Source organism: Osmia lignaria, chromosome 5, assembly GCF_051020975.1.
Source record: "Osmia lignaria lignaria isolate PbOS001 chromosome 5, iyOsmLign1, whole genome shotgun sequence".
In the NCBI taxonomy this organism is placed as follows: domain Eukaryota; kingdom Metazoa; phylum Arthropoda; class Insecta; order Hymenoptera; family Megachilidae; genus Osmia; species Osmia lignaria.
This window is the reverse complement of record NC_135036.1, coordinates 11,506,274-11,519,294: the sequence shown is the minus strand read 5'-3', so window position 1 is coordinate 11,519,294 and position 13,021 is coordinate 11,506,274. Positions and strand designations below refer to the sequence as shown.

Sequence of the window (13,021 nt, the reverse complement as noted above, 5' to 3'; positions counted from 1 at the left end):
TGGATGGTCAAATGCTTCTATGACTGTTCATTAAACTGATCATTTCCCCAGGTACCTCACCGCAGCGACGGAAAACTTGTTCCAATACAGGCCTTTAGGCTCTTACTATCCAGAGTACCACACGAGCACCGCGTACAACGGCTTCATCGACGTAAGTCTACCCACCTACGAGACGCACCAGTTGACTAGCAAAGCGGAAGAGAAGTTGTACTGCCAGCAATTAGGTGAATCTCCAAAGTACGGCTACGTCGAGACCAGACACCCCAGTAGCGTCAGTGGTTCTCCCTATGCTGCCAGTCCAATCGCGAGTGCGTCGACGATGCACACCGCGACAGCCGACATCAATATCGTTCGTGCTGGAAGTAGACATTCCCTTGAAGGTGGTGCTTCGTCCAGCAACTCCGCCGGAAGCTCGCCTGTAACTGGACCAACGAACGGCGTGCTTACCCCAAAGATAGAGGACGTGAAGCCCGAGGTGTACGCCAACGAGGCACCTCGACAAACAGTCTTGATGTGGGGTGCACCGCCTTCTCGTACTCCTCCAAGGAACAACGGCAGCTACAGTCCACCCACGCCACACTCCACGCATTCATCTACCCATTCGACCAATGCCGCTGCCGGAGATCCCTTGAAATCCCTGGCGGAAATGAACTCGATGAATGGGGAGTGCAAATGGAGACAGACTTCACCCAGTGAACAACAAACAGCCGCACCCAGTTCACCCAGAACCAAGCCACAGCCACAACCACAGCACCAGCATCATCAACAGCAACAGCAACAACAACAGCAACAGCAACAGCATCAACAGTACCCGGTGACAACGTCACAGTATCAAGCAGCAGCGGCGGCCGCGGCCGCGGCTGCGGCTGCAGCGGCCAGCACTATAGGATACACGCACTCTCATCCGGGCCATGGCCACGGGGAAGCGGGCTCCGAGGTATGGCAAGGAGTGCAACACCACCACCACTACCAGTACTATCCCTACCACCATCACCACCCCGCACCACCAAGGCACGCGCCCCAGTGAGTGTCACTGCCGCCTCACAGATTTTACGATAATTGTTCCATCGAGGATACGAGATCGTGCTGGCTCTTGGGTTTGAACATATCTATTTCGTTCCAATTCTTTTCCACATCAAAATTTATCTAAAACTTAAGAATTTCAGTGGATATCCGGATACCTGATTGCCCAGACAAGGGTTAAATAAAAGGAACCCAAGAAATCCAACATAAGATCATAAAAAACATACACACATGATTTTTGCATATTAGTGAGAAACAATGTTTAGAAAATTTACATAATAGCGGAACAAGTATATTAAATACGTTTACTGTTGGGCATGCATGTTCCCAGCGATGCACAAATTTTTTGCAATCATTATCATACATTGCATGTCCACGTGTTTATTGTTCAAAGTAATAGTTTCTTTTCCTTATGTTGTTTTAAAGTTCAATTTCTATTTTTTTTTTTTTTTTTTTCAATTTGATAATATATCAAGATTAGTTGCACGGCATTCGAGGCTGCAGCCGAATAAACGAAAAGAACCGTAAGGACAGGGTCGAAGGAAGACTGAAAGGGGTTGCGAATAACGGGTAAACCCACTTTCGGTTGCAGCACATCCCCGTCAGCTGTGGGAACGGGGACGGGAGTCGGCATGGGCATCGACAACAACACCAGCAACAACAACGTCTTGTACCACCCTCCGCACCACCACCCACAGCATCAACACGTGGTGGGATCATCAGCGGGGGCAATGGGCCCAACTGTCCAACAGATTCCAAACCGGACGCCGGGAGTCCTTTGTTGTCCATCTCTGAGGTGACTAACACCTTGCTCAACCAATAGTCTCTTCGTCGTCTCAGCATCGTTTCGTTTTGGTGATCAAGGTGATCTTTTACTTACGATTAATTATCGTGTCTTCTACTTTTATAGGATGACTTTCAGGTGATACGATAATGCTTTGGAATCGAATTTTTTCAAAACGAATATAATTTGCTATTTGAATGTTCGCAGGTATCTCTCAGGAGATAGTTTCACCGGGTCGGATGACAAAACACGTGACTGTATCATATAGATAATACCGGTTAACATTTTTAAGAGTATTCCTGTGTAGCGTTGTATCGTACTCATTGCAGTTAACGCTCGACGTTGCTACGACCTATGTATGTACGCTTGATTTACGTTAATTCATTCGTACTGTTAAGTTTGCAACGAGAGTCTGTTGCTCGTGATCGTCGGAATATCGAGCAACGAAAGAAAATTAAAGACTCTCGATTCGGCTGAACCTCAGTCTTGCCAATGTTTTGTTAATAAGTTTGTAATTTTTGTACTTAATTAATTTATATACGGCTATTTATCTACCGTGCGCGCGATTCGACGTTTAGCAAAGCTAGACGAGCCTTCCATAATTTTAGACGTACTATCATTTCGCGAACTTTTTTTTTTCTCCTCAACAATCGTCCGTTATTCGGGAACGGAGAAGACTGCGCGAAGAATAACGATAAAGAAGATTGAAAACGGAAGTTCCAATTATCTTCCTGTAACGTCGAAGTATTTTTGTTACAGGAAAGACCCGAGTGATTTCAATGCTTCGAATCTCCAGGCAGAGATAGAAAAGAAAGATAGATAAACGTGAATTTATTTTACGTATTATACATATCAGAATGGAAGAGAAGAGAACGACAGATGGTAATCGTTCTTTTTTCTATTGCAATCTTGATATAAATATATATATATATAAAAAGAGATATATATGTATAGATAAAGATATATGTATATTGTATTATTTGCTGGTAGGAACGTTTCAAATCGTACGGATTTCTTCTCCCTTCGCGTCCTTTGAACCTTGATCTACAATTTATCCTGTACTTTACCTAATTCATGTCGTTATAGTGTTATACAATATACGAAACTATTTTGCTATGATTCTTTGTAAACATCCACTCCGCTGATCGGCTTTTTACGATAGAACGAAGTTCAAGACGCGTCGAGATTGGTCATTAACGTGATTTCTTCGTTAACAGATAACTACAACATTTTATTTCCGACAAAGACATTGACACATCTTGTCGATAATTGCTAGTACAAAAATAATGGTGAAGGATATACATATCAATCCGCTCAGTTAAATTTATGATCTATTTTGTTATTAAGTTTTAAATTGAACTCGAAAAAAAGTGGGGACAGTGTTAATAACGAGTCTCGAAGCCCATATTGTAAATTCATATCTTCGATCGTAACAGCTTGAAACTACGTTTCTTTGCAATATCGTATGAAGATCTACTATTTTAAGTAATTGAGTCTAGTCCATACATCAAGCGAATTAACGATATCTATTCTGCTGAAATTGTAAAAATATTCTCACTAGCGATCTTCTCACCCTTCGCCGACAATCCATAAATAAGCTATGTATAAATAAGCTCCAACAACCCTTAAGGCTAACAAGCTTTTATTTCAGGTTTATCTTTCAGAAACTAATATTTAAAAAATGAAAGTTAATTAGGGCCTCAGCGACCGACCACCATCCAACAAAGGTCAATATTTTTCACAAGACTAAAAGATGAAAAAATACTGTTTTAACCCGTCAGTATAGAATTAAAGTTTTAGACAAAGTTAAATAGAGCAACACCTAATTTAACTATTTAAGGGTTGATCGCATCGGTGAGAATATTAGAGCAATTTTAGCGCGTTCGTGTATATTTACTGTATATTTAAAATATAAGGTATCTTCTAACGAGCATAGGTAAGATTAGTCGATATAGATGATTCCCTTTAGCTATCTACTTAGATCAAAATACCGTACCTTAATTTTATAGCAACCAGTATCTGCAGACAACATGCAATTCAATCGTGACCCCCGTATCTCGATATTGGATCGTTGTTTGAACATTTTATCATCGACTATTTCCTATTTTTTACATCGAACACAACGAGCGTTTTATTATAATTAAAGAAATAATATCACCGAGTGCCTGTTTCGATCGAGAGGACGTATCGAACCAGCTAGACCAATATTTCCTGATTTCTAACTATAAAATATTGTCGTGCATATCGAGAAGAATGAAATAAAATTTCAGATACTTACGAATATTTGATCAGGTTCTTATGGTATTTAATCGAAATGAACTTTACAGAATTCTTCAACACTTATAAATATTTGTAAATAAATCTTCTGATTACACATTTCATATACATCATTTTGCTTGGAAATACTTTATTAAATTCATTGGTTCTCTGTTTCTCTTTACAAGTATCCATTTTCACAGAAAGTTGAAAAACCTGCATTGAAAATTCTTAACACAATATGATTAGAAAGAACAAAGGAGAAACATTAAAAAGAATGTTTATACAAAGAAAATATTTCGCTGTTAATTACAGCGTTACATATCTATTGTCTAGATGAATCAAGGTATTCTTCGTTTACAAATTCACATAAAAATACACTTTTTCCATTCGAAAAGTTGTTGCTCAAACAAAGAGGCAAAATTTAAGAGACATTGCGCAGATATCTGTATTTCATTGAATCATCGTTGGATTTTAATCAATATATTGCATTCTGTTCTGCAGATGTTCTTTTTTTATACATATATATAAAATATATACATATATCAAAAAATGTATCGAAGTGAAACACGATATCATGCCAAACAAAAACTTTGACTCTCTCCTCGATCCACTCCATCCACTTTAATCTCCGATAATATTCTATATAGAATCTAATTACTTATTAACACTACTACTAAAAAAAAGCTAAGCTCTACGAAATGAAATTTTAAAACTGTATCAAATGTTTATATGAAATAAATTATAATAATGCAATAGAACGGACGTCCTCTATTCTGTATTTTGTACATTCGACAAAAAGGAAGGAGAAAGGATACCGCCTTAAGTAGAAAATTATTACACTAAAGATATCTAGGTGAAGAATATATCATTCCATCATTACTCTGAGTATATTACTTTTCATTTTTTTTTTTTTTTATTTATTTCATTTAAAAATGACTCGTTACACTTATCATAGCAATATGTATGTAAGGCCCGAACTTACAATACATTAAAATCATCGGTTTTGTATTTTCTCTTTTTTATCAAACGTATGTCGAACGTGTATCAATACATGATAAACCGAATCAATTATGTAAATCTTCGTACTTGTTTATGTATGTGTCTGTGTGAGTTTGTGTTTTAGGGTTTGTAACAGTTTCGTATCTACTCGTTCGTACTTAATGTGAACAATCAACTGGATTCAAGAAAGAGATGGATTAAAAAACAAGGAAAAACCAAACTGTCACGATTCCTAAATGCTTTCGAATGCGGGCAATTCTCAAAGATCAAAGGTGTGACAATTTATTTGTACCTGATCAGTTTCTCTTACACGAGCTTTTCGACGATGTAACAACGGTTCGGTGTTTTTTCTTTATGGAAAGTTAATTAATCGACATTCGACACAGTTCTTTCTCTCTGTCTCTCTTTCACTCAAAAAAACACGCGCTCTTATTCTCTCTCTCTCTCTCTCAGACGGATGTTCGAGTTATTCTAACGCGATCGTTCGAAATGCATGCTAACAATCGTTCATATAAAACGGATACATCGTTATTCAAGTAATGCCATCGAGAAAGTAAAAACGGAAACAGAAAAGAAAAAAGAGATTAGCTATGCAGAAATATGTAATTCTATAGATAAAAAAGGAAAAAGAATCTTGAGTTGATTGATTGGAAATTAATTACAAACGATCTATGGACCAATATACAATTAACGATAACACATTATATATACATAATTTGTGTATATATATATATATATATATATATTTATTTATATTTTGCGAATGAACGCTAATTGGAAAGAAACGAGACCTACATCGCTAAAATGTTCGCACGATGGAAAATTCTCAGAGATGGACGATCAGAATGAAAAATCTGTGCTTCCGGTAATGTTTACTCTTTCTCTTTTGTGTATTTCTATAAAGAACAAAATGTATATATAGTATTTCGTTTCTTCACACTGGTTCCGTGCGTACGAACAATTTGAAAAGTGACTTAATTAATGAATATATATGTTATGTATATACAACCTTGGCTAGAAGTTTGGGTTCAGGGTTCAATTCCTGTACCGATGATGCGACGATTTCTTACCGTCCCGATGATTCGACTGCCTTGATCTTGATCGTGATTTTCTATGATCCCTAGATCTAGATCGAGTCCTTCTCTTACTCCTGGAAACGTAAGAACGCGAACGTTTTCGTCCTTTTGATCGTGATCGTGATCTGTCTCTGGCTCTTGATCGTGATCGTGTTCTTCTTTTCTCCCTGCCACGAGATTTACTTCGTCTAGTTGAATAGGAACGACTTCTTCTTCGACTTCTAGAAGGAGAACGAGACTTCCTCTTTCCCCGGGAACGCGATCGTGACCATTTCCTGGTCGCGGTACTGGATCTAGATCTACGACAACTTCTCGAGCGAGATCTACGACGTTTACGATTTCTAGATCTCGATCTGTGCTTCTTCGTCGACCTATAATTGCTCGAAGACCTTGAACGATATTCTTTACGTGACTTAATCGATCTAGACCTTGATTTGCGTTTCCGGCCACCACGGTCGGACGAACCACGGGACCGTGATTTCCTGCTTCTCGATTTACTTCTACTTTTGGATTTCCTCTTTCGATATTCACGATCACGAGCTTTGCTCGATCTTTTCTTCTTGGACGAGTTACGACTCGAGTCAGAGCTGCTCGACTCGGACGAGCTAGATTCGGAATCGGCCGACCCTGATGGAGTATTGGTCTTTGCCGTATCAGGCGGCGCTATTTGATGCTGTGGACTTTGTCCGCCGCTCGACAAAGTTTCAGACGCTTCTCTTTGATTATTTACCGTTTCTTTTTCATCAACTAAAGGTAGTGATGTTACGGAGTTACGCTTAATGATGCAATTTGACCACTTAGTTTTATTATATTTCGAAACATACCTGAGTCCTTGCAGCTTGTATTACCAGTATGATTTTCCTGTTGTTTATTATACTGCTCCTCGTAACGTTGCTCTTCTCTCTCATCCTCCTCGGCCAGACGCGCCTCGATTTCCTCCTCCGTCTTTTTGAACGCTTGCTGACGCCGTTTCACCGTTTCCTTCAAATAATCAAATATTCCTTCTCGTTAATACCAGCTTAATTACCATAACATAATTATATGTATATACGTACTATCAGCTCATCGTCGCTGTCGTTGTTCTGAGCTTGGACGTGATCGTTCTGCTCCTCCTCAGACTCGCTGTTGCTGTCGCCATAGATGCCCAGACCTACACGAAACGAATAGTTTATTACACGGATTATCGAATCCTACCGCGTTTCTTGTTTTTCATCAAAGTAAAGACATACGCTCGACCACTAAACAGACTGCCGCTATGATTGAAAAATGTCCTGAAAGACATTCTTCGTTTCACGAGAACTTATTAAGCGAGCATGGCTACCGAGAGCGAGCGGTACAAAATGCACACGGACGCATTTGACAAGTGACTGCATGTACATGACCGGTTCCTAGGATGACCGTGCGTTGAAGATTGTAAAGGCATTAGCGACTTACCAAGCTTACGAGTGATCTGAGCAAGAGGGGCCATGTTGTTGAGGGATGCGACGGGGGTCTCTCCTGCAGGGACTTACAATACACACGCATTTAGTACCCAATGACTAAAAGCTATATCATCAGGATACCCCCCAAAATTAAATGGTACTGATCATCGATACACACAAGGAGAGCCGATCCTGCATTCAATCCTTATAAATCACCTTAAGCAATCGTTTACGGAATTCCTTTCGATTATAATCAACTGAAACTGCTTTAGACTAGACGTTAGTAGTGGAAAAAAAAAACATATATTAACAATTAATTTATATAGAGCCACAAGAGGTAACTCGATATCAATGAAGAATAGATATCGAGTAATCGTGTACAATATCAGAGGCACGATATGTTTTTTTTTTGTTTTTTTTTTTTTTTTTTTTTTATACCTACGATATACGTGTCGAAAATGAAAGAAAAATTAGAGGAATGAGACTGAATAGAATCTGAAGACAATGTGAAAATTTTTGCAGCTCGAACGGGCAATTCTTTTTCGTGCTTTTAATTCTGATCCAATGAATAAAATTGGAGCGTTTCGAAAATTTGAAAATATTCTCAAACTTTTTATTACGCTAGTTACATTGAGCCTTATCAATGTAACTTCATATACCACATCACATTTTAGATGCTTTAAATCGTATCAAATTGAAAATTTGTTATTGTCACAAAGATAATTGGGCGGCAAGTAATTCTACGTAAAAAACAACAAAAGACTGAAAATTATTACTTATACTATGTGTATGTAAGTCCTGAAAAAATAAAGTAGGATATCCTGAAAATCATCGAATAAGTAACTCTATGAATTGAGTAATCTCTGTTTAATATTTAAAAGCTTATATTACACAAATGGGCAAATAAAATTCACCGCAACACTGCACGAGACTCATGTGAATCAGATTCTGTGCACTGGTGAGCGAAAGTATGAAATATCAATTTGTTAGTTGTATCGTGTGTATCTGGGGTACCTTTGGCACGTGCGCGGCTCCAAACCTCTCTGCATATAGAACCAATTTCTTCGTTTGTTACCTCCAGAAGAATTTCCGTAAGCGATCTCCGAACCTTTAACATCTGACCAACAATAATTTGTGCTACAATGAATTAAACGAAAAATCGTCAAACAAGTACAATAAATCTTGATGATATTCACCACGTCCTGCAGCACCTCTTCTCTGGTTCGCTTCGGTATGGGTATAGTCACACTGGAAGTGGTTGGACTTCTATCTGTATGCCCGTGCGCTTCTGGTGAATCCGCATCGCGAAACCGTGATTTCCGTGGTCGAAGAAGGATGTCCGGGGTCCGTTCGAAATTTTTCTCGGTGACCTGTTGATTACGTGCTCCCTCATCGGCATCCTGCTCTGTTTCCTTATCAGAATCAGAGTCCTGTATATCGAGCAACAGAGACATTATGCGACTATGTTCTAACCGATTGTTCAGGATGCATTCGAACACCTACGAATTTGCTTTTAGCAGGATTCAATACTGCTCGAGCCTCGTCTTCGGCTTGTTTTCGAGCTTCTATTTCCTGTTTCCTCAGAACCTCTTGCCTTTCCCTTTCAACAGCTTTTTGCTTTTCTTTCTCCATTTTTTCTAAACCCTCCCTAATCCATGCTGGCAATTGCCTACGTTTTGCCGCGTCTAAAATCAAAATATTCTCGTCTCGTGAAAATTTTGATCGGGACCAGGAGGATTTATTTTTTTATCATTTTTAATACAATTGATCAGGGTATAACCTATAGTTGTAGTTGTATCTTCTTCAGGCGTTTTCTCACGATCTTCTCGACACCTTACAGCGTCAATGGGCCTCATATGCGCTGTTCTGTTTGTGTGTCTAACTCCTTTCATAAAAGGGGGTGGTTGAGGGGGTATTGCAGTGGGTGGTTCTCCAGACCAATAACTAGACACCTAAATATAAAAGGCTCATTATCTGTAATTCCAAGTTTAGTCACCTCCTAGCCAAAAGTCAATGAAAAAGTACAAAGAGTTTTATATTATATTAGAAATACAATTTTAACCTGACTATAAGGTTGTGTTGGAGGTACTGAATTATAAGAATATAATGATGGTGCTGCTGGAGGTGGTACATTAAATTCAGATGTTGTAGATATAGTTGGAGCAGGTGGGACAATAGGTACTGTAGGAATTCCCATAGGTTTCCCATCAGAACCTATAGAAACACCAGGGGGAGGTACACCAGTCCATTCCCAAGTACCTGCTCCAGAACCTGAGGTATTCCAATGGCCCCACTGATTCCACTGACTCCAAGCTTCAGCTGGCATTAAAGAACATGTATTATAAGGAAATTTTATAAAAGAGAATCTTGTATTTATAAATTAGATATCTTCTGTAAAATTTCAAATAACAAAAAATTAAGTTAAAAATATATCCAAAATTATTGGATTGGTTGAAATTTCTGTTTATACCTGAACCACTAATTGTGGGTGCAGGTGGTGCTGGTGGTACATCATCCTCTTTTGTATCCATATCCATAGGAGCTTCTCCGCTCCCATCAGTCCCAGCACACACAGGATTAATAGTAGGAGGAGGTGGTGCTGGTGGCACTACAGTTTCTTTCATTTTGATCCACTGCTGAGCTAATGCTGCCCAATCAACTGAATAGCGATGAATAGTTTTGTATGATGATTAAATATTGTATAACAATGGTAAGATATGAATCGCATATATACCGGATACTTCTTACACCATTTACCTTGATCATTACTCATATTTTGGTAAGCGGAAGGATTTAGAGCCCACTGGGTTGGGTAATCTTTTCCTTCAAACATATCTCCGCTCATTTTTATCTACTAATGCCCCAGACAAAAGCAATAACTATGAATTAACGCACTTTAACCTTGTATGCGTGTAACACAGTCATTGGTTAGCAATGTGAACTTAAAACTACTGCTAAGTACGATATAACGGCTACATAGTGGAATAAATACTTTGATTTGGTTACTGTTTAGCACTTTCACAGCACCGATCAATGTTTTAATACACTTCGAGGCGCCCTATTGCAATGTATATTGCTATATCTAATGTACACGAATTACAGACACGACTTACGAAAATTTATCGCGCTCGGAGTAGCGATTCAAACAGTAAATTAACGTAGTTGATTCACGTTAAACTGATACAATAATACATTTTTTACGTACTTTCTCCTTATTTAATGTCTCAAACAATCACCAAACTACTTTACCGGAAAATATCACATCTCCGCCAACGTTGGCCGCGAGGTGTCACAATTCACATGAAGGCAAATTTTTACCTAAAAAACTGCAAGTGGCGCCTCCACCTGGCTTGTAGTTACATGTAAACGGGATCGAGTAACCGGAGGAGGGAAAAACGACGGCGTCTCTGTTATTGTGCAACTTTTCTACAGTATTTTACATCAGGTAATTAGCAAATAAATGCTCTTTATACAATAATTTGTTAACCTTTATTCGAAACAAGCATGAATGATTGATGTTTTCTAGTTTTATATCAGTATGAGCTTTGAAAAAACCATCGCTGGTACAACGACGGGACGCGCAAGTTTGCTCGTAACTAAAAGTGTTCTAAACTTGGTAAGTATGCATTTCTTTTCGTCTACATTATTTTTAATATTGTTATTTGATGCATGTCATTGATAGAAAATGTTTTATTTACTTCTAAACTCAAAGAGAAATAAGAATCAAATATCAGTTAAGAAATAATTGTAAGGTTAAAAATTATACTGAAATGAGTTGTAACAAAAATAGAATATACGTAAATAATCAATTTCAACAGTTATAATTTAATTAATAACCAAAATATAAAATAAAAGACCGTAGTTAAATAAATGTAATAGAATAATTTGAAATTCTAGTCAAGGTAGGCGGTATAGTCTGTTCTACGATTTCGTTGATTTTTCATTCGCGATAGATGTCTACAAGGTAAAACAGACTACAAATTTAGTTCCTCGTTTTTTCTGTAGGGCGCAGTTCGTTCGTTTTCTGCGCTCGATTATTAAAGCAATATTCCCCTTTATTTATTACATAATTACAATAATGTAAAATATAATACAAGACGGGTGTTGCTAAAAAAAGTACATTATTCGATTTTTTCGCTGATATTTATTGTATGAACGATTCCATTACGATTAGCATTGCAGTTTCGAAACTTCTATCGATGGCTGTGATTGGTCGTTACATGTTGGCGTCCTTTCATTTCGACCAATCAGAGACGTCGTTGCGTAGTGCAGCATTCCTCTTCGAAGCTTCGTTGTGTTCCACGTCTCTGCAACAGGTAAGATTAAATTATCTTCAAACATTAAATTAAATTGTCTCTCGGGTGTTAAAAGTACAAAGAATAGAAAGAATAGCTAGAGAGAAGTCTATATTCCTGATTTTTGACATTAATTCGAGGTTATCTTTAAAAATACGTGAGTTGACATTTGTTGCTCTTGCTGTGAATTCGCAATGGAATTGGAACAGCAGAATCTGAATTATTTTCCCTTTATATCAGTAATTTCTTGAACATTATTCAATGTTCTTCGTATTGTTCCACACAATTTGCTGTTTTTAATTTAATAACGTTTTTTCTAGAGCATCGTAATATTATTTCTGTTTAGACCTGTTCGTGTACTTTGTTAGGTATCGGCCGATATACCGACAGAATATACCGAACATTGCCGAGTGTTGCCGAAGTGCCGACCGGTCTACGATGGGAAGGAAGGTCTCGTCATTGCTCTCTCGAGCTTCGAAGTGAGAAGACGTGTTGAGAGCATCCTTCCGTATAAGTAGTAGTAGGTGCGCATTCTACCTATTAAAATATTTTGCATAAATTATAGTTCGATCGTTTATTAGTAATAATTTTATTATTGTTGAATAAATTTTATTTACATAAATTCGTATTTCTTATTTGTTACAGATATTTAATGGATATTGGAAGGACGCCATGACATCTGATATGGGTTTGAATTAGAATTTCGTAAGAATTTATTGTTTTAATTTATTCTAATCAATTATTAACATTTATTATTACTTGTTTTTTATTGAGTCGTTGTTAATTGTAAGTATTTTTGATAATTACTTGCTACCAAAGTCAAGAAAGAAAAGATTAGAGACATTTTTTTTCTTTAACCAATTCATAGAGAAAGAATAATTAATTTTTCATTTTATTAAATAATTTCGTCCAGTATTTTAATACATTTGTTTTAAACTAGAACAAAATTGAAATAATTCGTATTCTACTGCAAAGCTTCTCTTCTGCAATTATTAATTATTTTAAACAATCTATTTTTGTTAAATCGTAGTAATTATATTATAATATCCAGTTTTCGATGCAAGTGTAAATTAAAATAGAATCACGTTTTTAAATCATATGCTGTTTAAGCATGATTAATTATTGGATTTTGCTTATTGAAAAGAATTAGATAATTTATAAACC

The 13,021-nt window shown here is 37.4% G+C and overlaps 2 protein-coding genes across 4 annotated transcripts in view; one reads left to right on the top strand and one right to left on the bottom strand.

Annotated features, from left to right (window-relative positions):
* Positions 1 to 4,939, top strand: part of ss (aryl hydrocarbon receptor spineless) — an 83,473-nt gene extending 78,534 nt beyond the window's left edge. Inside the window, exons 9-11 of one of the 2 annotated variants that reach the window (XM_034325152.2) lie at positions 52 to 937; positions 1,616 to 1,887; positions 2,015 to 4,939. In XM_034325152.2, coding sequence (XP_034181043.1) covers positions 52 to 937; positions 1,616 to 1,846 — 1,117 coding nt within the window. In that variant the 3' untranslated portion in view covers positions 1,847 to 1,887; positions 2,015 to 4,939. Of the gene's footprint in view, positions 1 to 51; positions 1,024 to 1,615; positions 1,888 to 2,014 lie in introns of both variants that reach the window. The other variant, XM_034325151.2, reaches the window with a different exon arrangement.
* Positions 4,940 to 4,960: 21 nt separating this feature from the next.
* Positions 4,961 to 10,857, bottom strand: LOC117604741 (uncharacterized). 2 transcript variants are annotated; one of them, XM_034325153.2, is made up of 11 exons: positions 10,320 to 10,857; positions 10,033 to 10,221; positions 9,625 to 9,881; positions 9,343 to 9,514; positions 9,066 to 9,247; positions 8,759 to 8,992; positions 8,577 to 8,679; positions 7,576 to 7,647; positions 7,197 to 7,291; positions 6,966 to 7,122; positions 4,961 to 6,888 (listed from the first exon to the last, which is right to left on the bottom strand). In XM_034325153.2, the coding sequence occupies exons 1-11, from the start codon at positions 10,405 to 10,407 to the stop codon at positions 6,101 to 6,103; spliced, it is 2,337 nt and encodes a 778-aa protein (XP_034181044.2). In that variant the 5' UTR covers positions 10,408 to 10,857; the 3' UTR covers positions 4,961 to 6,100. The 2 variants fall into 2 exon arrangements, with proteins under 2 accessions (XP_034181044.2, XP_034181046.2); XM_034325155.2 differs by lacking the exon at positions 7,576 to 7,647.
* Positions 10,858 to 13,021: the final 2,164 nt, after the last annotated feature.